At 42.7% G+C, this 24330-nt stretch overlaps 1 protein-coding gene across 9 annotated transcripts in view; it reads right to left on the bottom strand.

Moving 5' to 3' along the window:
- Nucleotides 1-24330, bottom strand: part of FYB1 (FYN binding protein 1) — a 223014-nt gene that overhangs the window by 1439 nt on the left and 197245 nt on the right. For all 9 annotated transcript variants that reach the window (XM_033932468.1, XM_033932486.1, XM_033932415.1 and 6 more), the window contains 4 exons: nucleotides 15463-15577; nucleotides 14313-14475; nucleotides 3236-3269; nucleotides 105-136 (listed from right to left, as the gene is read on the bottom strand). In XM_033932468.1, the coding sequence (XP_033788359.1) occupies nucleotides 105-136; nucleotides 3236-3269; nucleotides 14313-14475; nucleotides 15463-15577 (344 nt within the window). The remainder of the gene's footprint in view (nucleotides 1-104; nucleotides 137-3235; nucleotides 3270-14312; nucleotides 14476-15462; nucleotides 15578-24330) is intronic.

Here is a 24330-nt window from a genome sequence, read left to right as displayed (position 1 = left end):
GTTATATTTTAGAATAAAATTAGAGAAAATACTTGGTTTTACCCTAAAGCACCTTAACTATAATTAATCGACTGCTATAATGTAGTGTAAAATGTGTTACATACCATCACCAATATCATCATAAATATCTCCATCTCTGTAATTGGAGAAAAAAGAGAAACATTTATTTAGCAATTCATTGGTGTATATTATTAAATTCTTGCGCTTAAGAGTGGACAAAAGAGTTGGAGCTAGTTGCATAAGGAACTGTGAAAGAAAAATCAATGCAGATGTTTCTGAGTCTATGATTGTTTCCAAGTACTTCATTTATCAATCTGGTATAATTAATTAAAAGTCTACTATATAATTCAAAGAAAACTGAATTAGATAAATGTATAGATTTTCAGAATGGCAAGTACTACTGCTTATAATTTTTAAAGCTCTAGTAGATACATGAAAATCAGTCCCTATTCAACAGAGATTACAAGCTAGTCAACACAAATACATGACAATAAACAGATTTTAGTAGAATGCATTATAGACTTGGCCCTATGGATCAGCTTACAGTATACTGATGCAGGGGATCTGATAATAAATTCATCACCTTCAGGGAATAATTAGATATGGCTATACCTTGGAGGTGGTATTCTCAGGTCTGGGGTGGATGGAAACATAGATACCCTTAAACCATCCCTGTAATGCCTTCGACAAACCTTCAGCCATGCACTTCCCACTTAAACCCCACCTCCTGTAGTCTAGCTTCTTCCCTTCTTACTTCCTCAAACATATACCTTTTCCTTTCCCCCACAGTTCAGTATCTCTCCTTTCCATCCTCTCTCTCCCATATCCAGCATCTCCCCTCTTTCCTTACACCTACCAGGCCTGCCTCTGCTGCTGCTACCTTCCTTCTGATGCCAAAGGATTTGGTGACTGTGCTAGGCCTTGAAACATAGGCCTGTACTCAAGTGCTGCAGTGTCCCAGTCTACCCCTTCTGATGCAGGACTTCTTTTCAGATAGTGAGTAGAGTGGGATGCAATGGTTCTTGAGCATGGACCCATGCTTCAAGGACCTGTGCACGTGCTGAATCCTCTTGTATCTTCAGCACTTCAAGGAGGGCAGTGGCATCAGAAGGAAGGGAAAAGGGAGGAACTACGATACTGCACTCCCAAACTGCTGCCATCCTTAGCAAACAATTAGTTCACCTAGTGACTGGGCCATCCTTGAAGACATACAGCTGTCTTTACGTCATTACTGTTTGTTTGATGGAATGTAACTTTTAGGATTTTATTGGATTTTCTTTTTCACTGTATTGAATGTTTCCTCATATGTGCAGTGTATATAAAATTTTTAAATTAATAAATACTGTGACAGAACCTGCAATCTAACAAGCAGCTCCAAGAAGTTTCCTTGAAGCTAGTATCCCCAGCCTAGCGAATAGACTTCATGGAGCTACCCAATCATATCACCTGGGAAGGGCAGATCAAAGATGGAGGAGCAGGGAAGGCCAAAAAAATACTGTGTATGTTTCTATACTGAAAACAAATTTTAAAGCTGTAAAGATTAATTTTCAAAGATTGTAAGCACCTAGTTTAGGCGGGATGTGAGATACTAAGAAGGAAGAGTTAATATGGAATCAACTAGAGGTTTTCCTCCATTTTGAGTCTATAGGAAAAATGCAGTAATTAGGGCTCTTATGTGCCTAAACCTAGGTAAATGAATTGCAGGCCTACATCAGGGGCTGGATTCTGTATAGGATGCCCAGTCTCAGAAGCCACTTAAACGTTTTTTAAGAATCACGTCCCCCGCCTAATAACCTGATTCTCTAACCGGCGTCCATGTCACAGGCACCGGTTAAGAATTGGGTTGCTGCTGAGCTTATCACAGTAAGGGATCTCCCTGCTGTGATAAGTTTAGCGGCAACCTGTCCCCCCCCCGAAGACTACCAGCAGGAAGGATGCCCAGTCCCTCCTGCCAGAACACACACCCCACCCCACCCCCCATACATCACTGGCAGAAGGGATACCCAGTTCCTCCTGTTGGAACCCCCCAACCCCCGAACATCATGGGCATCCCCCCCTGCGATAAGCTCAGCGGCTGCGTCTACTTACAAAGTAGGCCAGCATTTTGCTGATCTAAATTGTACGCATCTACCGCAGGCCTAGGGAGGCATGTACGGCCTCATAGGCCCTCCTAAAGCTACTTCTGGGCCAAGGCACGCCCACACATAGCCTTAAGCGAGCTTAAGCGGGGTTACGCGACTCCCTAGGCTCCCAGAGGCGCCTACAATATAGGCAGCCTGCCTCGGAAGGTTTTTTTAAAAAAAAAAAAATCAACTTGCATTCCAAATGGTTAGTTAGGCAGTAGTTGGCCGCCTACAATAGGGACGTCATTTATAGAATTTGGCCTTAGATAGATGCTTAAATTTTAGCATCCATAAGTTTGAGTGAATTGTCTGCTGAAAGCCCAGGTGCTTAAATGATGTGTTAAACATTTTTTGAAAGCTGACACCTGGACCGCCCCAGCTCCACTCCTATATGAATATGAACCTCACGTCTCCTTCTCCAAGCTCGGGGCCGCATCTGGAGGGCTTCTGTACATGCATGGACATCGATGTGATGACATCATGCTCATGCACGCATGTGCAGAGGCCCTCCAGACGTGGCCCCAAGTTGAAGCCTTCCAAAACCTGGACAAACTGCCAAGTTTTGGAAATCCCTCTGGGCAACCGGACAGTACTCTAAAAAGAGGACATGACTGGGTTTTCTCGGACATGACTGTTTTCATTCCCTCACCAACAGACTTTTTCTCACAAAATACACTGTCCCTCAGACACATTTACATACAAAACCTCTCTCTCTCTTTTACTCTATCCCCCTCTCAGCTTTCTTCCCTCTGTCCCCTCCCTTCCTCCATCACAGAATTCTGTACTTTTCCCTCCCAATACTGTGTTCTCACCCTTCCTGCTTCTGGGCCTGACCCCACCACTTTCTCTCTAGCCCTTTCTTCTCATGCCTAATCCTACCAGCCTCAAACCCTAAGTTCCATCAAAGAAACTGGAACTGCTCTAAGCGTATTCATCTACTAATGCTGTTGTTCTTCCCTTTGCCCCTTTGCAAACTGATCCCTCCACCTACTTCCTTCCTAGGCAAGCAATTTCTCCTTCCTCCATTTGCAAAATTGTGTTTATGTGTACATAAAGATGGCCACAAAATCATGAACTATTTTTCTTTTCTCTCTACATAAGATTATACTTACTTCCCCATCAAGTTGCTTCTTAAGACATAGCCATCTGTAAAATGTTAAAACAATTTATTAGCATTCAAACATATTTTTATGGAGTAGAATGAGTTCCACAGCTTGCAAAATTATGTACCATAAATTGACATAAAAATAAACAGGATTTGAAATTGGTATGGAGAATATAATAAAGGCATTATTATATTGTAATATCTGAAAAACATAATATTTTGTAGCTACTGTGAGAAGCGGTAGAACATGTTCCTCAGGCAGCAGTAGTGACCATAATAATTTTTAACACCAGCACTAGTGTTTCAGGGACCCTTTTATCAAGCTGCACTGGAAGTTTTTAGCATGAGCTGGTGCGGTAAATGCTCTGACGCTCATAAAATTCCTATGAGGTCAGAGCACTTACCTCGCCAGCCTACGTTAAAACCTCTAGCACAGCTTGATAAAAGAGGGGGGGGGGGGTTTAAATTATTACAGATATTAAGCACTGTATATGTTTTATTGATTTATTTAAAAAAGTTCTATCCCGCTTAAATCCTAAGCGGGTAACAAAGGTTACATACATAAATACAACAGACTACAAATTTATCAAAGATCAACAATAAGATCATGTCATAAAATTCATCATCTGATGTCAATACCTATAGGAATACTCCATCATCTATCAATTTAAAACCATCAAGGGAAGGCTCTCACAAACAGGCACATCTTTAGTCATTTTTTAAACGTTTTGAAATTTACACATATTCTCAATGGGTTCAAAGTCTAAAGCGCTCGAGGACAAAGGCGCGCCGACAACCGAGCGCGGACAACTGAGCGCAGGACTTCATCGCGCCGAAGAAAAACCGTATTTTAAAGGGCTCTGACGGGGGGTGTTGGTGGGGAACCCCTCCACTTTACTTAATAGAGATCGCGCTGGCGTTGTGGGGGGTGTGGGGGGTTGTAACCCCCCCCTCATTATACTGGAAACTTAACTTTTTCCCTGTTTTTTAGGGAAAAAGTTAAGTTTCCAGTATAATGTGGGGGGGTTACACCCCCCCCCCAACATGGCAACATGAGGCAGCGCGATCCCTATTAAGTAGAGTAGGGGGGTTCCCCCCCACACCCCCGTCAGAGCCCTTTAAAATACGGGTTTTCTTCATCGCGATTAAGCCCTGCGCTCAGTTGTCTGCACTTGGTTGTCGGCGCGCCTTTGTCCTCGCGTGCTTTTGACCCATCACCTTCTCAATGTGCCTCTCATTGAGTTCCAAAGTCTTGGCCATGGCACAGATACAGCAGCATTGCTGGGGTTTTTTTTTTTTTTTTTTTAATAATGTACATCCTGGTTTCTTTCCTCAATCAACTTCATTGTCAATTCTGATCGTAAATTTTGGTTTGGAATGTATCGTCTCAATATTCGTGCCAAGTACTCTGGGGCACACCATAAAGCAATCAGAGCTACCGCTATCAATTTAGTTTAGCTTTAAACTAACGGGGTAATTTTATAAATGGCATAAAGATGTAGGTGAAATGGTGAGGTGCACAGTCCCAATTCCATAACAGTTTATGGGTACACTTAAGCTGTTATAAAATACTAAAGCAAAGCCACTTTGAAGTGCAGAAATTTAGGAGTAATGCATTTGGGGATTAGAAATCGGAAGAAGCCGTATGTGCTGGGAGGTGAGAGGCTGAGTGTAAGTAAGTAAGTGTAAGTAAGTGTGACAGTAAGGGAATTTTTTAAGTACCTTCTTACTTCTCATTTATAATCTTAATGTATATTTTCTTCAAACCGCTTAGAACCTAACGGATGTAGTGGTATATAAGAAATAAATTACATTACATTACATATGGGGAGAGGGAACTTGGGAAGATAGTGTCCGAAGATCTAAAGGCAAAGAAACAGTCTGACAAGGCAGTGGCTGTTGTCAGAAGGATGCTAGGCTGTATAGAAAGAGGGGTAGCCAGTAAAAGAAAGAAGGTGTTGATGCCCCTTTACAGGTCGTTGGTGAGGCCCCACTTGGAGTATTGTGTTCAGTTTTGGAGACCGTATCTGGCAAAGGACATATGAAGACTTGAAGCAGTCCAGAGAAGAGCGACAAAAATGGTAGGAGGTTTGCACCAAAAGATGTATGAGAAGAGACTGGAAGCCGTACATATGTATACCCTAGAGGAAAGGAGGGACAGGGGCGATATGATTCAGATGTTCAAATACTTGAAAGGTATTAACAGAACAAAATATTTTCCAGAGAAAGGAAAATGGTAAAACCAGAGGGCATAATCTGAGGTTGAGTTGTGGGAGACTCAAGAGCAATGTAAGGAAATTCTTCTTTACGGAGAGGGTGGTGGATGCCTTAGGCTTAGTGGGGATGGGTGGACCCACTATGCCTAAGGCCTGATTGGTCCAGGCTTCTAGAGCCTGGGCCAATCAGGCCATAGGCTTTGTGGGATGGGTCAGAAAGGGGCGGGCCCGCCTCATTTCGACGAGGCGGGCCTGCCGGCTGGAGGGTAGCAAGACCTGTTCGTCAGGCCAACAATTAGAGGTTAGTTTGGGGGGAGGTTAGTTGGGGGGGAGGTTAGGGGTGGTCATCATTGGGTGTTAGCGCGGAGGGATTGGGCACCCTCCTGCCGGCAATCGGTAGTGTTGGGGGGAGCATCTTCCGGCAGGAGGGATTGGGCACCCTCCTGCTGGCGATCGGTAGTGTCAGGGGAGCATCTTCCGGCAGGAGGGATTGGGCACCCTTCTGCCAGCGATCGGTTGTGTCGGGGGGGGGGGGGGCGGCGTTCCGGCAGGAGGGGTTAGGCACCCTCCTGCTGGCAATCGGATAGGCGGCCGTGGCCGCTATACTTATTGCAGTAGGGAGATCCCTTACCGCGATAAGTTTAGTGGCTGTGTCTACTTACAATGTAGGCCAGCATTTTGCTGGCCTATATTGTGTCTCTTCCTCTACTAGGGAGACGCGTAGGGCCGCCTAGGTTCGCCTAAGACCCTTAGGCGAGCTTAGGCGGTCTTGCGTGCCTCCCTAGGCTCCCGGAGGCACCTTCAATATAGGCGGCCTGCCTGGGGAGCATTTTTTAAAAAACATGCATCCCGATTAGCTGATTAGACAGTTGTAGGATGCCTACAGCTGCCTAAAATCGGGACACACTTTGCAGAATCCGGGCCAGAGGATCTCTTATTAGAAAATAATGATATATATTGAAGAACTAAGGCCAGTACTGGGCAGAGTTGTACGGTCTGTGTCACATATATGGCCATTCAGTTGAGGATGGGCTGGGATGGTTTAGATGAGCTGGAGTGAGCTTTGACGGAGACTCCAGAAGATGCACAGTACTGGGCAGAGCTCTGGGTTTCTGGTCCACAAATATGTAAGAAAAAGAACAATTTAAATTAAACCATTAAATTATAGAGAGTGTATGTTTGAGCAGACTGGATGGACCCTTTGGGTCTTTCTGGACGTGTAAAACTGGGTGGGCTTGCGGGTCAGCTAAACCTGAACAGACTCCCCCACTTTAAAAATCCCAGCTGGACAGTCCTCTAAAAAAAAGATATGTCCAGGGTTTCCCACATCATTGGGTGGTGGGAGGGGTCACTAGGAGAGTAAAGGGGAGCCATGCCTTCATCCCTTCATCCCTCCAGTGGTCATTTGGTTGTTCGGGCACATTTTTAACCCTTATTCATTTTTAAAACAGGTTTAGTCCCAAACATCTAAATGGTGCCCTAGATGTTTGTTAAAAGTTTGATTATTCCTGCAGAGCATCCAAATCTGATTTATTTGATTGTTATAACTCCACTATTGACCCTTCTCCATTGAGAATATTGACCATTTAAACTTGCTTTCTGTTTTCTATCCTTCAACCAGTTCTTAATCCATAATAGGACATTACCTCCTATCTCACGACTTTCTAATTTCCTCAGAAGTCTTTCATGAGGTAATTTTTCAAATGTGTTTTGAAAATCCAAATACACAATATCAACCGGCTCACCTTTATCCACATGTTCATTCACCCCTTCAAAGAAATATAGAAGATTGAGGCAAGATTTTCCTTGCCTAAATCCATGTTGTCTTTGTCTCATTAATCCAAGCTAATACAGTGGTGCCTCACACAACAAACTTAATCCGTTCCAGGAGCAAGTTTGTTATGTGAAACGTTCGTTGTGTGAAACGCGTTTTCCCATAAGAATACATGTAAAACAAAATAATTCGTTCTGCAGCCCTGTTTTCCCATAAGAATACATGTAAAACAAAATAATTCGTTCTGCAGCCCTACATTTCCCTCCCTCCACCTCACCTTATATGCAGAGTTTGCCAGCTTTCTTTTTCACCCAGCCGCACGCTTTCAAAAAGCTGTGCACGCGCAGCTGCTGAAGTTGATCAATGTTCTCTTCTCCTGCAACTTCCGGTTTCCGGTTGCGTCAGAGGAGAAGATTGAACAACAGAGCATGCGCGCATGTGCTGCTCTTTGAAAGTGTGTGGCTGGCCGAAAAAGAAAGCCGGAAAACTCGGCATCTAAGGTAAGGTGGAGGGAGATGATGGAACACTGCATTCAGACAGGAGGGTGCTGCTGTTCCCGGCTTCGGCGAGAGTAGTTCTGCCCCCCCCCCGGGCCCCTCGGGCGACTTCGTTGTGTGAAACGAAGTTCGTTATAGGGAGCAAGACAAAAAGTTCGTTATGCGCAGCGTTCGCTGTACGAGGCGTCCGTTATGCGAGGCACCACTGTATATATGTTCTGTCATTTTGTTTTTTATAATAGTCTCTATCATTTTGCCCAACACAGTCTATTTTAATTATTTATTTCAAATATTTATTACCCGCCTAATAACTAGGGGATTCACAATGACATTAAAACAATACAAATACAATCTTCAACAGGCTACATAATTCAATGAAAACAGTCACTAACTCTTCTCTTAGTATATTAAAAACTTTGTCTTGACCAGAGTTTAACCCCTTTACTGCAGCAGACTGCTTGCACAAAGAAAAGGTTTTTAACAATTTCTTGAATATCATGACAATACTACATGCTCTTATATGGCCTGGTAAAGTCTGGACCAGTCACTGAAAAAGTAGATTGTGCTGTACTAGCATAATGTACCATATTTTGGCTTTTCACATCCAACTACATTCCATTTTCAGACTGCAATGAACGTCCTGGCTGATACAAATGCAAAACAATACTATAGTACCAAAGAAAATTTTCCATATATCCAATGGTGCAGCAACACAATTACTTTGTATCTTATACGAAATTGCATTGGTAACCAATGAAGCCTTTTTAAGGCCGATGAAATGTGCTCAAATGTAAACATCCCCATCAGTACTCATGCAGCAGAATTCTGTACTATCTATACAATGTCCACATTTGAGTACTGGTAATGCCCATGTACAGGGCATTGCAGCAGTCCAACTTTGACGCTATCATACTTTGCAATATCTGTTGAAAATCCCATCCAGACCACACAGATTTTAATTGGCATAACATTCTCAATACAAAATATGCTGCTTTCACTACCTTTGCCACTTGCCCTCCCATTGTGAATTTTGCATACAAATTAACACCCAATAATTTCTTCTTTAACAGAAATCTCGTGATTATTCACACATAAACTGTCTGGCCATAGATATTCAAACACATTCCCCAGATCACCTCTAAAACCCTTTTAAAAAATTGGTGTTACCTTGGCCACTGGTAACGTTCCTTTCCTCAGAGCAATCTCTATTGACCACTACGCTCTGTCACTTTCCACTCAACTAGTTCCTGACCAGTGGCTTAGCTAGGGTGGGAGGCACCCAGGGCGGTGATGCCCCCATCACCCTCTTCTCTGCCTCCCCCCCCCCTATGCGGGGTCCCCATTTTTAGCTTCCCCAGTATAAGCAACATCTCTAACTTGCTGCCTGCGCCAACGTCGGCTCTCCTTCTGACATCACTACCTAGTCGAGAGACCTGGAAGTGACGTCAAAGGGGAGTGCTGAGGCCAGCGTGAGGAGCAGGTTAGAGCTGCTGCTCATGCCCCGAAGAACTAGAGGTATGGTGGGGATGGGGGAATTGAAGGCAGGCATGTGGCAGGGAGGAGTGGAAAGGAGCAGGGGGGAGGATAGGAGGAGAGGTGCTGGCGCCTCCACCAAGATGGCACCCGGGGCAGTCTGCCCCTCCCCCTCCTTACTATGCCACTGTTCCTGCTTCTAGTGAATCCATGTTGCCTCGGGTCCTATAATCCACTGGATTCCAGAAACTTCACTATTCTCTGTTTTAAAAGTGTTTCCATTAATTTAGACTTAACAGCCTGTAGTGGAGAGGGACCACATCCTCCCTGCTCCAGTCCCACTCCTGACTCTAGAGAAGCATTGAGAAAGTCAACCAGTGGAGCCACCAGAACTTCCCTAAGTTCCTTCAGTACCCTAGGATGAAAGCCATCTGGCTCCATTGCTTTGTCCACCTTTAGTTTAGTTAGCTTCTCATGAACACCATCCTCTGAAAATCACTCAGGGTCTACCACACCCCATATACCTATTTATGCTTGTCTTCTGTGGTCCTGCTCCTGGTGCTTCAGTTGTGAATACAGAACAGAACTATTTGTTAAGCAATTCAGCCTTATCTTCATCAGCTTCTACATATTTCTCTCCTTCACCTTTGAGTCTCATAATGCTACCTTTGTATACCCTCCTATCACTAACATATTTAAAAAATGTCTTGCCCCACCCACCACACACATTTTACCCTCTAAAAAATGTCTTTTTCTAGCCAGAGTTTGTAGGAGAGAGATGGCAGATGTTGTTTTTCTTTAATTTCATAACATGCATTTCCAAAGAGGCAAATCATGATTGGTGTTAAAAGGAGAATCAAAGGGGATGGAGTGTTCTGGAGAGAGATATAGAGAAGAAAGGGGAAGGCTGAATGCATGTAGGTTTCCTCTGGCTAGCTCTGTAGCTGCATGGTATCTTTCTCCCCACATTAACCAGTGCTTTCACTCTGGGCCAGTTAGCAGAGAGGGTGGTGATTTCCTGTGGTAACAAAGTTACTGTTGCTGCAGTAAGCATTACATTAGGAACATTTCTGTGGTCCTAATTAGCATCACATTGCCTTTGTATCTCATGCAATAAATTTAGAAAGAACATAAGAATAGCCTTACTAGGTTAGACCAATGGTCCATAATGCCCAGTAGCCCATTCTCACGGTGGCCAATCCAGGTCACTAGCACCTGGCCAAAACCCAAGGAGTAGCAACATTCCATGCTAGCGATCCAGGGCAAGCAGTGGCTTCCCCTATGTCTCTCAATAACAGATTATGGACTTTTCCGCCAGGAAATTGTCCAAACCCTTCTTAAAACCAGCTATGCTATCCACTCATACCACAACCTCTGGCAATGCGTTCCAGAGCTCAACTATTCTCAGAGTGAAAAAATATTTCCTCATATTGGTTTTAAACATACCATGTTTTCCCCCCAAATAAGACACTCTCATATTAATTTTGGGTCTAAAAAATGTACTAGGTCTTATTTTTGGGGATGTCTTTTTTTTGTGTATACAATGATCATCTCTCACCCATCCCCTTGTGCAGCAACTTTCTATCCCTCCTTCCATCCTCCTGTGCAGCAGAACCCCGAAAGCAATTTCATTATGTTGCATTAGATCTAATCTAATCTAAACATTGTTCTTGTATGCCACATCTTCCCTATATAATAGAGCTTTAAATGGTTAACAAATAAACAAATTACAGATCATCCTTAAACAAACTGAATTTCAGATGTCATAACATTTCTGAAATAAAAAAAAGTCTTGAGCTCTTTGGGGAACAGATAATACGAAGCCATTCCCCTCGTGCAGCAGAACCCCAATGACCCCGCCAACCCATCCCCTGCGCAGCATCTTTCCATCCCATACCCCCATGCAGCAGAACCCTGATGACCCTCCCTCCATGAGGCCGATATACCTGAACAGGCTGCTGCATGGCTTTACCCGCCGGGGCCTTCCTTCTGCCGCATCACTGATGATGTCATCAGTGGCATGGCAACACAGAAAAGGCCCCAGTGAGGAAGGCTGCCACTACCACTTTTTGAAATGGAGGTATATTGGCCTCATGGTGGGAGGGTCAGCGGGGTTCTGATGTGCGGGATGGGAAGGAGAAATGCAAAGATGCTGTGCAAGGGGATGGATGAGAGGGGAGGAAAGATGCTGCTCATGAGAGCGGGGAGAAAGCGCTGTTGCTGGCGAATTGGGGAGTATTGGGGACATTCAGGAAGGGTTTCGGGGATTGATCCAATTAGGGCTTATTTTTGGGGTAGGGCTTATATTGGGACCTACCCTGAAAACCATGCTAGGGTTTATTTTCGGGGAAACATGGTGGAGTGTCTCCTAGTCTTTGTAATTTTTGATGGAGTGAAAAATCGATCCACTTGTACCTGTTCTACTCCACTCAGGATTTTGTAGACTTCAATCATATCTCCCTTAACCTTTTTAGTCTTTCCTCATACGAGAGGAGTTCTATCCCCTTTATCATCTTGGTCATTCTTCTTTGAACCTTTTCTAGTGCCGCTACATCTTTCTTGAGATAAGGAGACCAGAATTGACACAATACTCCAGGTGAGGTCGCACTTGCATAAGCCTATTAATTTACTATTTAACTAGTACTGTAATATCTTTCCTTCTTTGGTGTTGTGTTCTCTCATGCTTAACAGAGAACTATAGTACTATTCATAGCACATGTACAGTTAAATTTGTATGTCAATAAAATGGTATGTTTCTCAATTTTTTTCTATAATAATATAAAGCTGGCTATATGGAATGCAAGTACTGAACATTGCCATCATAGCAATGTTTTGCAGGTGAACAAAACTTTGAGAGGAAAGTAACTTCCTTTGTGATGGTCAGCTGTATGTTAGGTTTATTGTAATGCTTATAGCTGACCTCAAACTCCACCCCACCCACCACTGGGGCTCAGCTGGGAAGAGGTGTGGAGGGTTTGTTGACAGAAAGCTGCCAGCAAAGGAAGGAATGATTAGTTTATATATCTTAGTGTGATGCATGCATGTTAGTCTAATGAAGATCGATTTACTGTATGCATCAATATGTCCCCAAAGTTGAAATAATTAAAAAAATATCTAAATAATAATAGGGTCCATAATGATTTTGCTGCAAATGTTGATTGAATTGTCTGAAAATAAATATATGCTTTATTTGTACTGTGCTTTATAGGGATAATTTTTATAGGAACTGCCTGTAGGCGTGTAAATGGCAGTTTGTCTATGAGAATGGACACTTACATAAGAGACTTTTTGCAGACTATTGACTAGTGTAAAAGTAAGTACCAAGATTTAATGGCATTAATTTTGTTGGTTAGTAGTGCATGGGCAGAATGCACAAATGTGTAAATTATAGATAACCAACAAAGGTGTTCTTTTTTAAGTTCAAAAAGTTTTTATTAGTTTTACCTTGTATGGTCGTTCACCTAATGTATTGCTATTCTTGTTTTTTGCCTGTCTCCTAATCTTTTTTCTCTTCTCTCTTATCTATGGACATTGGACATTGGTTTTACACATTTATCCTGTTGATATTCCTTATTTTTCTGTTTGTACCATTTTGTTCTAAAAAACAAAGGTGTTCTTGATCATATAAACTCAGAGTTGTCCCTGGAAGGCAAGATGACCAGAAACTGACCTATTTTGGACATGTGATGAGGGCGAGTTCACTAGGAAAGGAGGTGTTACTCGGAATGATCAGTGGTAAAAGGAAGCAGGGACTGGATACCATCAAGAATGACACGGGAATGAACATCAAGCAATTGAAAGAAGCCGTGGAAAATAGGGAAGCATGGCGAGGAGTGGCCTACAGAGTATCCAAGGGTTGGACACGACTGAATGGATAGTAGTGGTAGTAGTAATTTAGGCACATTCCGGCCCAACAAGTGCTTTTTTCTGGCCTTTGGAAGCTTGGCAGTTCTTATGGTGCTTACAGTGGGACTTCTGCTTTCCCGCCATGAATTGGTTTTGAAATGCAGAAGCTGCGCTGTGACAGAAGTTCAGGTTGAACTCTTGGTTTCAAGTATTGCGAGACTTGAAATCATGAGACCAAGCTGAACTTATGGCACCATGTGGCTCAAGCTTGTGAGAGTCAAGTTGTGGTTATAAAGCAGGAATCCTGTTTCTTCTGCATCTGAAGCCAAGTGAGGTAAAAGAAACTGGGTGACGGCTTGGGAGAAGGGGTGTTACATGAGCTAGAGAGACTGGGTGAAGGCTTGTGGTGGTGGTGGTGAGGTTACATGAGTGAGAGCAAGACTGGGTGAAAGCTGGGGAGGGGACAACACACATGACACTATTTGACAAAACATGTGGCATAATACACCCTCTGAATGGTATAAAATAAAAAAGGTGGCCCTCCAATTGAAAAAGATTGGACAAGCCTGTTCTTGCACATCACTAGGCACAGAGCTGGTATTAAGTGCTGACATCTAAAATGTATGCATGGTTTTCAGCCACTTGCACTGTATCTGTAAAGAAAGCATCTTCAGTAGGTGCACTGTTATAGAATTTCCTTCAAGAACAAACAAAAAAAGGCCCAAATGTTTCACAGTCACAAATTGGAAGTCCAAACACAAAAGAAGAAAAGAGGCTGTGGAATCCAATGATCTTGACAAGTCAAATAAAAATGAAATAAAATAGTCTTCACTTCATGAATGACTGACGTATAATATAATACGGACCCAACACGGTCTGTGTTTTGGCTAGAAGCCTTCTTCAGGGGACTAGGTTAGTATTCACTCAATGGTATGAACGATATATATGGATAAAATGTGGATAAAACCTTGTCCGTGAGAAGCAAAGCCAAACATGGACAAGGTTTTATCCACATTTGTTATATATCGTTCATACCACTGAGTGAATACCGATCTGGTCCCCTGAAGAAGGCTTCTAGCCGAAACACGGACCGTGTTGGATCTGAATTACATCATACGTCAGTCATTCATGAAGTGGAGATTATTTTATTTCATTTTTATTTGACTTGTCAAGATCATTAGATTCCACAGCCTCTTTTCTTCTTTTGTGTATAGAATTTCCTTCCACATTACTCATAAAAAGAGATAGCAGATAAATATATTCTGTACCAGTACTTACATTTTCCTTCATCATTCCTGCATAACACCTTAGTATCATCTGTATCTTGTATGACTTCGAGGGATTCTCCTGGTTTCAGTGGTAAATCTTTTGCACCCCATTTTTTTGCAGTTAACAATGTGTTAACTTGAGCAGAATAAAGAACTCTAACTTCTCCATCATACTGTGGGAAGAAAGAACATAAATGCATTGCAAGATAATAAAATATGACTGTTTATAGGTTAGCATATTTGTAATTTCCAAATTTTTTAATGGCATTTCTGAAACAAAACCAAATAAATATATTTTGGTCTTTGCTCGATAGCAAACCCTAGTGGTCAGAATCAGGGCACATTCTTGGATGTGTTATCCTCACTGTGTAGTTATGAATAAAGGCCTATATTATTATACCCCCAAAAAGACCCAGAGTCAATTGGGTGTTGAGGTTGGGGGTGGGGGTGTGGGAGAAGGCAAGAGGGCCCTCAAGCTGTACGAGATTCTCAGATTTAGATGTTTGTTAATTTTAATGAGCGTATTTCCAATGAAACGTGCTAGAAAATCGTTTGCTAAAAATACCCCCCAATATCTTTTGTCACAGTGTCAATTTTTTATTTTTAATATGGGAAGGGAGCCTTTTGCCCATATATAGCATCTTGAACCCTAGCATTAGTACTATGAGACAACTGCTAGGGTTCATGGGCAAGATCTGGAAAACAGAGCTACAAGGTGCAACTAGGGATCACTCCTACCTCATTCTTTTGGACCAACTTAGGTAGGCCCATGGGGGTCTAAGGGAGTCTTCAGGAGGTGGGGGCTTACAGAGAGTGGATCTTTTGGAAGGTAGGAGGCCTTGGACTACAGGGCTCACTCCATATTCACAGGGGTTAAGTGCACAGCCCTCTCATGAATATCATAATTTCACGAATAACTTTCTTCCCCTATATTCGCTGAGCCAGCCTCCACAGTGATGTTGGTAGCAGTCCTGATGTCTGATTGGACAGTTGAAAACCATCCCCCACTGCAATTTCCATTATATGATTGGGTACAAGAATTGAAAGCCAGCCCCCCCTAGTGATGCCAACAGCAGTCTCAATGTCTGACTGGGCACAGGATTTGAAAGGATTTGTGACTTGTTTTATGCTTCGCAATATGGTTGGAGATAATGATTTACCTTAAACCTTTTCCTGAAATCTTTTTCTTCTTTTTCTATCTTTTTAAACTTCTTAACGTCTTTCTCTTCTCCTTTTCCACGTCCAAGAGAAAAAGATTTCATGTTTATACCTAAACTGCAGTACCAGATTAAAAATAAAAATTAAAACAGGTAGCTTCATCCACCTAGTTTGGGTTTATAAGACATTTCAACAAACTTAAGTTTGCATTAGAGAGTTGCGCGGGGACAGAAATCCCACCCGTCCCCACCCGTCCCCGCCAAAATCCCACCCATCCCCACCCGTCCCCGTGAGGAATCCCTCCGTCCCCACCCGTCCCCGTGAGGAATCCCTCCGTCCCCACCCGTCCCCGCGAGGAATCCCCTCCGTCCCCACCCGTCCCCGCGAGGAATCCCCTCCGTCCCCACCCGTCCCCGCGAGGAATCCCCTCCGTCACCATCCTTCCCTATAAACTTCAGAAATAGTTATTTTATTTAATTATGCTACTGAATTAAAGGCTCTGGTAGAGACCCATTTACAAATAAGCAAAGAGACTATTAATTTGGAAATATTAATTGGGAAGAATACATACTTTGTAAATGGGTTTCTACCAGAACCTCTAATGTAAATATAAAATATAAATACTCAGCTGATGAGAACCCACAAACTGTCAGCTGAGGACTTCCTTTGCAGTTGGCCTGGGGTCCCTTTTGCCAAGCTTGGCAGGCAGCAGTAGCGTCCCTGAGTCACAGATGCTGGCACCTCAGTGGCTCATGGATGCTGCCAGCGACTGCTGCGCTTGGTGGAGGGGAGTTCTGACCATCTCTAGAGGAGGTCCTCTGCTGGCGGTGCTTGGGGATCCCCACCAGTCACAGCAAGGGCCAACAAGTACTTCAACACTGTAGAAATAAAACCAGAAATGCATTTCCTTTTCTTTTGAACACAAAATAAAGATATCTGCCATATACATTTCCCAAGGCAGATGACTCTATGCAATGTCACCTCGGTAACAAAATACAAAAATAGACAAATACACCCCCTCCCTTTTTACTAAACCACAATAGTAGGTTTTAGCACAGGGAGTTACGCTGAATGCCTCGCGCTGCTCTCAATGCTCATAGGCTCCCTGCGCTAAAAAACAATATTGCGGTTTAGTAAAAGGGAGCCATAGTGCAAAATATAGACAGCAGATATAAATTCTCAAAACAGACACATTTTGATCACTAAATTGAAAATAAAATCATTTTTCCTACCTTTGCTGTTTGGTGATTTCATGAGTCTCTGGTTGCACTTTCTTCTTCTGACTGTGCATCCAATCTTTCTTCCTTTCTTTCAGCCTCCTGTATGTTTCCTCTCCTCCAGACCTCATTCTCTCCCCCAACTTTTTCTTTCTGTCTCCCTGTTCCCCCTTCTTTCTGTCTCTCTGTCTGCCCCCTTTCTTTCTTTCTCCGTGCCCTCCCCCAAGCCACTCGGTTTGCTGCCACAGCCATCGGAGAATAGCCCCTAAGCCACCGCCGTCCCAAGCTTTCCCTGCAGAAGCGTCGCGCTGACCAGCATTCCGCTCCCTGACGTCAATTCTGACGTAGGAGAGGAAGTTCCGGGCCAACAAGGCATTTCTCCTCATTCCATCCAGCCTGAGCCCCATCTCTCCTTGATCCAGCATTTCCCTTCTGTGTCTGTCAGAATTACCATTCCACCTATTTTCCAGCATCACCCTTCTTTGTGTCCATCTCACCTATATCCGTATCTCACCACTTTTTCAGAATCTTCATTTGTCTCTGTCCTTGTCTTTACCCCATATTCACCATTTGCCCTTTCAATGTCTTTATCTCCCCCCCCCCACACACACACACTTTTTCAGCATTACTTCTATGTCTCTATTTCACCTCCTCTTCATGTCCCCTCTGTATCTCTATCCTTATTCAGAAGGTCCTGCTTACCCTTTCTCTTCTTTGTGTCACTATCTCCATTTTCAGCTTTCCCCCCTTTTCCTTTGTTAATGCACCCTGTAGCCAGAATCTTTCCACCCTCTCTCCACTCCGGCCCAGCCCAGTATGAAATATTTCCTTTTGTTTCTCTCCCCTCTCTCTTCTCCTCCCTCACCCACGAGTCCTGCATCTGGCCCTCTCCCTTCTACCTGCACCTGGCAACACCCCCCTGCTCCGCGGCTCTCTTCAGCAACTCGTCAGCAGCGGTGATCAAGACAAGCTGCCGACATCGAGGCCTTCCCTCTACGAGTCCCACCTTTGTGGAAAAAGGAAGTTGAAACAAGCGGGACTCGCAGAGGGTAGGCCCCGACGTCAGAAGCTGCTGCTGAGTTGCCGAAGAGAGCCGCAGGTAGAAGGGAGAGGGAGATAGGAAGGCTGTAGAAGCTCCGGAGCATGACACCGAACCCGGCCAGGATGATTTCTTTTTCAGGCTGCTGCTGCCGCTGCCATCCCCCACCCGAAATGACAAAAAACAGCCTAATGCCCGCGTCGGGAAATAGCCATGCTGAGCAGTGAGCTCAGCACGTACACAGATGAAAGCCTTGCTTGCTGATTGGTCCGGCGGCACGGTGGGGCGGGGCCACCGGACCAATCAGCAAGCAAGGCTTTCATCTGTGTACGTGCTGAGCTCACTGCTCAACATGGCTATTTCCCGACGCGACGCCGGCCAGACTTGTAAGCTGCATGCTTGCATCGCCAGAATTTAGGTAGGTTGTTTTCATCCCCGTGGGAGTCCCGTGGGCAAGGGGGCGTCCCCGTGGGAGTCCCGTGGGTCAGGGGGGCATCCCCGTGGGAGTCCCGTGGGCCAGGGGGCGTCCCCGTGGGAGTCCCGTGGGCCAGGGGGGGAACCCGCGGGATCCCCGCGGGACCCGCGGGATCCCCGCGATCCCCGTTCCCGTGCAGACCTCTAGTTTGCATTTGTCTTAACATAAGAACACTGTTATTTGTTATACAGTGGTGACACCTGCTGGCCAATTTAACTAGGGCTAATTTTTTTCTTGCATGTTATGAGCATTTATACATATGAGGGGTTGCTGAAAAATTCTCAGCCCAACCAACAAAACTGGGGCAGTCTCCATCTAGGGCAGGGGTCTCAAAGTCCCTCCTTGAGGGCCGCAATCCAGTCGGGTTTTCAGGATTTCCCCAATGAATATGCACGAGATCTATGTGCATGCACTGCTTTCAATGCATATTCATTGGGGAAATCCTGACAACCCGACTGGATTGCGGCCCTCAAGAAGGGACTTTGAGATCCCTGATCTAGGGCTATACACTCAGGGGGTCTTTTACTAAGATACGCTAGCCAATTTAGCATGCGCTAATGCTAACGCATCCATAGAATATAATGGATGTGTTAGCATTTAGCGAACGCTAAATCGGCTAGCGTGCCTTAGTAAAAGACCCCCTAAGTGTATAGCCCTAGATCAGCCCAGACCCCCTGAGTCTAGTGTTTTTTTACTTTTTTTAATCTGTCGGAAAAATACAGAATGAAAAAGTGGAAAATCGCCAGAATAAGTGTACAGCCCTTGTTGGAGACTACCCCAACAATGTTGGTCGGGCTGAGAACTTTTCAGCGGTCCCTCGTACATAAATATAATTGTATAGTTCTGTAGTCCCACTTAAAATGAGAAGAAAATATTAGGAAGTATCACAAAATAACATAGCAGTTTTTATTTATTGTTCATTCATTAGTACATGCTTTTATGAAGATTCACAGGGAGGCTGATGCAAAAAGCTACTCCAGGCTGCAGCACGCAGCTAATGAGCATTTTACCTGCTTGCTAATTGCTGTTAGAAATCAGTACATAAAGCACAGTGAAAGCGATCTCTGGATTCACAATTCCCAGGATTTATTCAGTAATCTGTCTGCATTTCAAGATATTAGAGGGCTGTCTAATAGGTTCTAAAGAAAAGCTTAAGGTATGTTTCTTCTATATATATTTGTTTATTTGAGGTAATTGATTAACATCTGGACATTCAATAATTTACAGACAGTGTATGTTCTATACCAGGGGTAGGCAATTCTGGTCCTCGAGAGCCGGAGCCAGGTCAGGTTTTCAGGATATCTATATATATAAAATCGGAGGTATGTATGTGTGTATGTGTGTGTGTATGTGCCGCAATCACACAAAAACGGCTTGACTGATTTGAACGAAACTTGGTATGCAGATCCCTCACTACCTGGGATGATATGTTCTGGGGGTCTCACGGCCCACCTGCACACGTGGGCGGAGCTACAAACATAAAATCAGATTTCACCCATTCATGTCAATGGAAAAAATGTAAAAAGCTGCCATTCTCACAGTAATTCAAAAACGGCTTGACCGATTTGAACGAAACTTGGTATGCAGATCCCTCACTACCTGGGATGATATGTTCTGGGGGTCTCACGGCCCACCTGCACACGTGGGCGGAGCTACAAACAGAAAATCAGATTTCACCCATTCATGTCAATGGAAAAAATGTAAAAAGCTGCCATTCTCATAGTAATTCAAAAACGGCTTGACCGATTTGAACGAAACTTGGTATGCAGATCCCTCACTACCTGGGGTGAAATGTTCTGGGGGTCTCGCGGCCCACCTGCACACGTGGGCGGAGCTACAAACAGAAAATCAGATTTCACCCATTCATGTCAATGGAAAAAATGTAAAAAGCTGCCATTCTCACAGTAATTCAAAAACGGCTTGACCGATTTGAACGAAACTTGGTATGCAGATCCCTCACTACCTGGGGTGATATGTTCTGGGGGTCTCGTGGCCCACCTGCACACGTGGGCGGAGCTACAAACAGAAAATCTAATTTCACCCATTCATGTCAATGGATAAAATGTAAAAAGCTGCCATTCTCACTGTAATTCAAAAACGGCTTGACCGATTTGAACGAAACTTGGTATGCAGATCCCTCACTACCTGGGGTGATATGTACTGGGGGTCTCACGGCCCACCTGCACACGTGGGCGGAGCTACAAACAGAAAATCAGATTTCACCCATTCATGTCAATGGAAATAATGTAAAAAGATGCCATTCTCACAGTAATTCAAAAACGGCTTGACCGATTTGAACAAAACTTGGTATGCAGATCCCTCACTACCTGGGGTGATATGTTCTGGGGGTCTCGCGGCCCACAACTCTATGTTGCTTGCTCAAGGGTGGGTTCACCCAAGAATTTATATGTTCTTGCTCCAGGAGGTGAAACTAAAAATGTTGTTTATAATCACGTTTTGCGTTAGTTGTATTGTATTCATTTTGTCAAATATTTCACATTATAATTTGAATATTGTACTTTTTATTAAGCTGTAAAAAAATAATTTCATTCACCACTATAAAGTATCTTTATTTGAATCCATTTACAGTGTTATTGCTATAATTAAATACCCATGCAACGCCGGGGCATCAGCTAGTCCACAATAAATATGCATGAGATAGATTTGCATCTCAAGGAGGCAGTGCATGCAAATCCATCTCATACATATTCATTGTGGATATCCTGAAAACCTGACCTAACTCTGGCTCTCGAGGATCGGAATTGCCTACCCCTGTTCTATACCATACGAATAATTTTGTGTTTAATTTACACAATAATACACATATCTATATTTATGTTTCTCTTATTTAGTTGGCTTTTACATTAGGTCATGGAAGTTGTCATTTATTGCTAAATTAATTTATTATTTCTGGTAGGCAAATCTTAAGTCAAATTGGCGGTAGTTGGCATCTTATCTTTTTTTTATATATTTCAAAACTTTTAAAAAATATATTTAACAATTTTTCAAATTCATAACAGTTTAAATATGTTTCTCAATAAGAATCAATGCATAACTTCATGTTTTAATCACATGTTTTGTATCATGTTCAGTCGTTTTTCATATATATAAGTATGTACAGCACAATTATTTGACAAACAATATAATAAATACAAGTGGAATACAAAAATACTTTACTTCACCACACAAATATATTCCAACAAAAACTCACTGCCTTAGAGGTATATAGAGATAATTTCCTACCACAAACGGAGAAAAGACCTCAGTTTCTTCCAGGGATAATTTTCACCTGAAAAAACTCTATGCTAGCTGTGCTCAGCTATACAGCTGAATAGGAAAAACATCCTTGGTCCACAAAAACTCCTTATATTATTGTTATTCAAAGTCTCATATAGTAAATCAATCTTTTAAAGAAATCATAGAGGTAGGAAAAAACTTATCTTCAACGGTTCTCTGTCCTCTAAGCGTGATCCAAATCTGAGCAGTCCACACTGTTCTCCCAATGCCGGTGTCACTTTAAATGCACGGGAGGAAAAATTCATAGAACTCCCGACAGGCCCTGTTTCGCGATTAATTGCTGCATCAGGGAAAATTACTATATACTCGAGCTGCCGCTTCAATGATTCTCTTCTAAGAAAATCGGGTTAAAACCATGGGCTTGCAGTGCGGGGAAGGGTGGGAGAGTTGGGGCTGGAAGGCAGGCGTGTTCGAGGCAGGCAGGCAGGTATGTGGTCATAAGGCGTATGGGGACAGAATTAAAGATTTCAATATATATACTTTGGAGGAAAAGTGGGAGAGGGGAGATATGATAGAGACATTTAAATCAATCACAAACTCATTGGGTTGCCTTCTGCATATAAAATTAAGTTGAGGCTTTTTCTCCATTTTAATGAAATGGTTTTTCAGTGGGCATTTCCACCACTTGGCTAATAACATTGTATTTTTTGTGATTGATTTAGAGATTGTTATTATTATTATTGTTCTAGAGAGACATTTAAATTCCTATGTGGCATAAATGTGCCTGAGGCACGTCTCTTTCATGTGAAATGAAGCTCCAGAATGAGAAGGTATAGGATGAAGTTACGAGGTGATAGACTCAGGAGTAATCTAAGGAAATACTTTTTTTTACAGAAAGGGTGCTAGATGCATGGCAAAGTCACCTAGCAGAGGTAGTAGAGACTTAAAGACTGTGTCTGAATTAAAGAAATCATGGGAGAGGCATGTGGGATCTCTTAGGGCAGGGGTTCTTAACTTGGAGTCCATAGATGGGTTTCAGGGGGTTCGTGAGGGTCAGATAAAAATTAACATTCATTATCACTATACAGCCCAATACTATTGATTTTTCTCAAGATAACAAGAGAGTAGATGTAGTAGTAGTAGTAGTAGTACATCTATTTTAATTTGCACAAGAAGATTGTATTTCATAATTATAATGAGTAGCCATTAATTTTTGCATTAAAAATTAGTGTTTTTTTTAGATTATTTACTTTAAAGTTTAATAATACTTTGTGTATGTCATATATGTATGAGACAATCAAATCTCGATAAATAAAGTACATTATATTCATTGCATGCAAAGTTGTGTTTATGTGAATATTACTGGGGAAGGGGATCCATAGCTTTGATCAGGTTCTTAAAGGGGTCCGTGACTCCAAAAAAGGGTAAGAATCACTGTCTTAGGGAGAGGAGGAGATAGTGGATACTGCAGATGGGCAGACTGGATAGGCCACGGCCTTTATCTGCCATCATGTTTCTATGACAAAGTTAGTGCCATATATCTTGTGGAAAAGGCAAACAAAACCCATAAGGAGCACTTCTGAAGATCTTATGAGAAGGCTAAGAGTTGGGTTAATGACAGACTGTTTAAGAAGAGGGCAAACTATTACTGGCAGATTAGATGCTTATTTGAAATGATAGCTCATCCCTATAAATAAACCCAAATCAATTAATCAATCACATCAGAGTCCAAAATTCCTATGAAGACACTTCAGAAAATGTCATGCAGGGGGCGTGGCTTGAGAGCGCTGGTGGATGGACGAGAAATTGAGCAGCTCCGTCCCTCCGGGCAATAATTCATTATTTTCTGAAGGATAAAGTTAAAACTTTTTGTTCAAACTGAACATAAATCACTATTATGGTGACATCTATGCAAATTAACCTGGAAACAGTGTTTTCTGGAGGTAAATCAAAGAGAAGCAAACAAGAACCGCTGACTCTGTCCCTGATTCCTCTGCCCAATGATTCTCCCGATAAGCTGGATATGAGGGAGGAACTGCGATGTATTAGACAACTATTGCAGGGAAATGCTGAGAAACTAGCAACAGTAATAGAAGAAGTGGCGAAATTTATCTAATAAGATTGAAGGAACTAACGCTAGATTAGATAAATTGGAAAACCGAGTGGAGAGGGCAGAATCAACTGCATCTCAATGTCAGAAAAAAACATAAGATAACGCTGGATTTGTCGGTCCAACTGGAAAATTTGGAGAACAGGGCACGAAGAAGAAATGTGAGGCTCTTAGGGCTCCCTGAGAATTCAGAAGGAAAAGATCAGGTGGCTTTCATAGAAATGCTTATTCCTAAGTTGATACCTCTATCTTCTAAATTTCCGTTTGAAGTAGAAAGAGCCCATAGAATTCCAGTAAAACAGACCAATGGTTTTACTGGCCCCAGGCCATTAATATTTTGCGTTTTGAGGTTCCAGCAAGCATAAGAAATTCTTCAATTTGCCAAGCAAAATAAAAACTTAAATTATAAAGATACAAAAATTTTACTGGTGCCTGATTTCGCTAATGAAACCGCAAACATAAGAAAACAATTTTTGCAGCTACGGCCCCAATTAAAGCAGCTAGGGGCTCAGTATGGACTTTTTTATCTCGCTGTTATACGGTTACATATCAAAACAGAACATCACAATTTGATGACCCAAATAAATTAAAGGAATATATCTCGCAGCAAGTGGTGCTAATGGCATAAGGAAAGGATGATTATTTATTTTAATATGAATTTAGAATGGTGGTGAACGGATTTTCTTCTAGTATGAATATATGAGTAACTTGAGGAAATGTTTTATTGCTACAACAAAGACTAAAAGTGACTTTTAAACCTGACATTCTTCAAATGGATTTAATATGTTGAGT

The sequence above is a fragment of the Geotrypetes seraphini genome, chromosome 1 (assembly GCF_902459505.1).
Source record: "Geotrypetes seraphini chromosome 1, aGeoSer1.1, whole genome shotgun sequence".
Lineage (NCBI taxonomy): Eukaryota > Metazoa > Chordata > Amphibia > Gymnophiona > Dermophiidae > Geotrypetes > Geotrypetes seraphini.
This window is presented reverse-complemented; position numbering and strand designations above follow the sequence as displayed.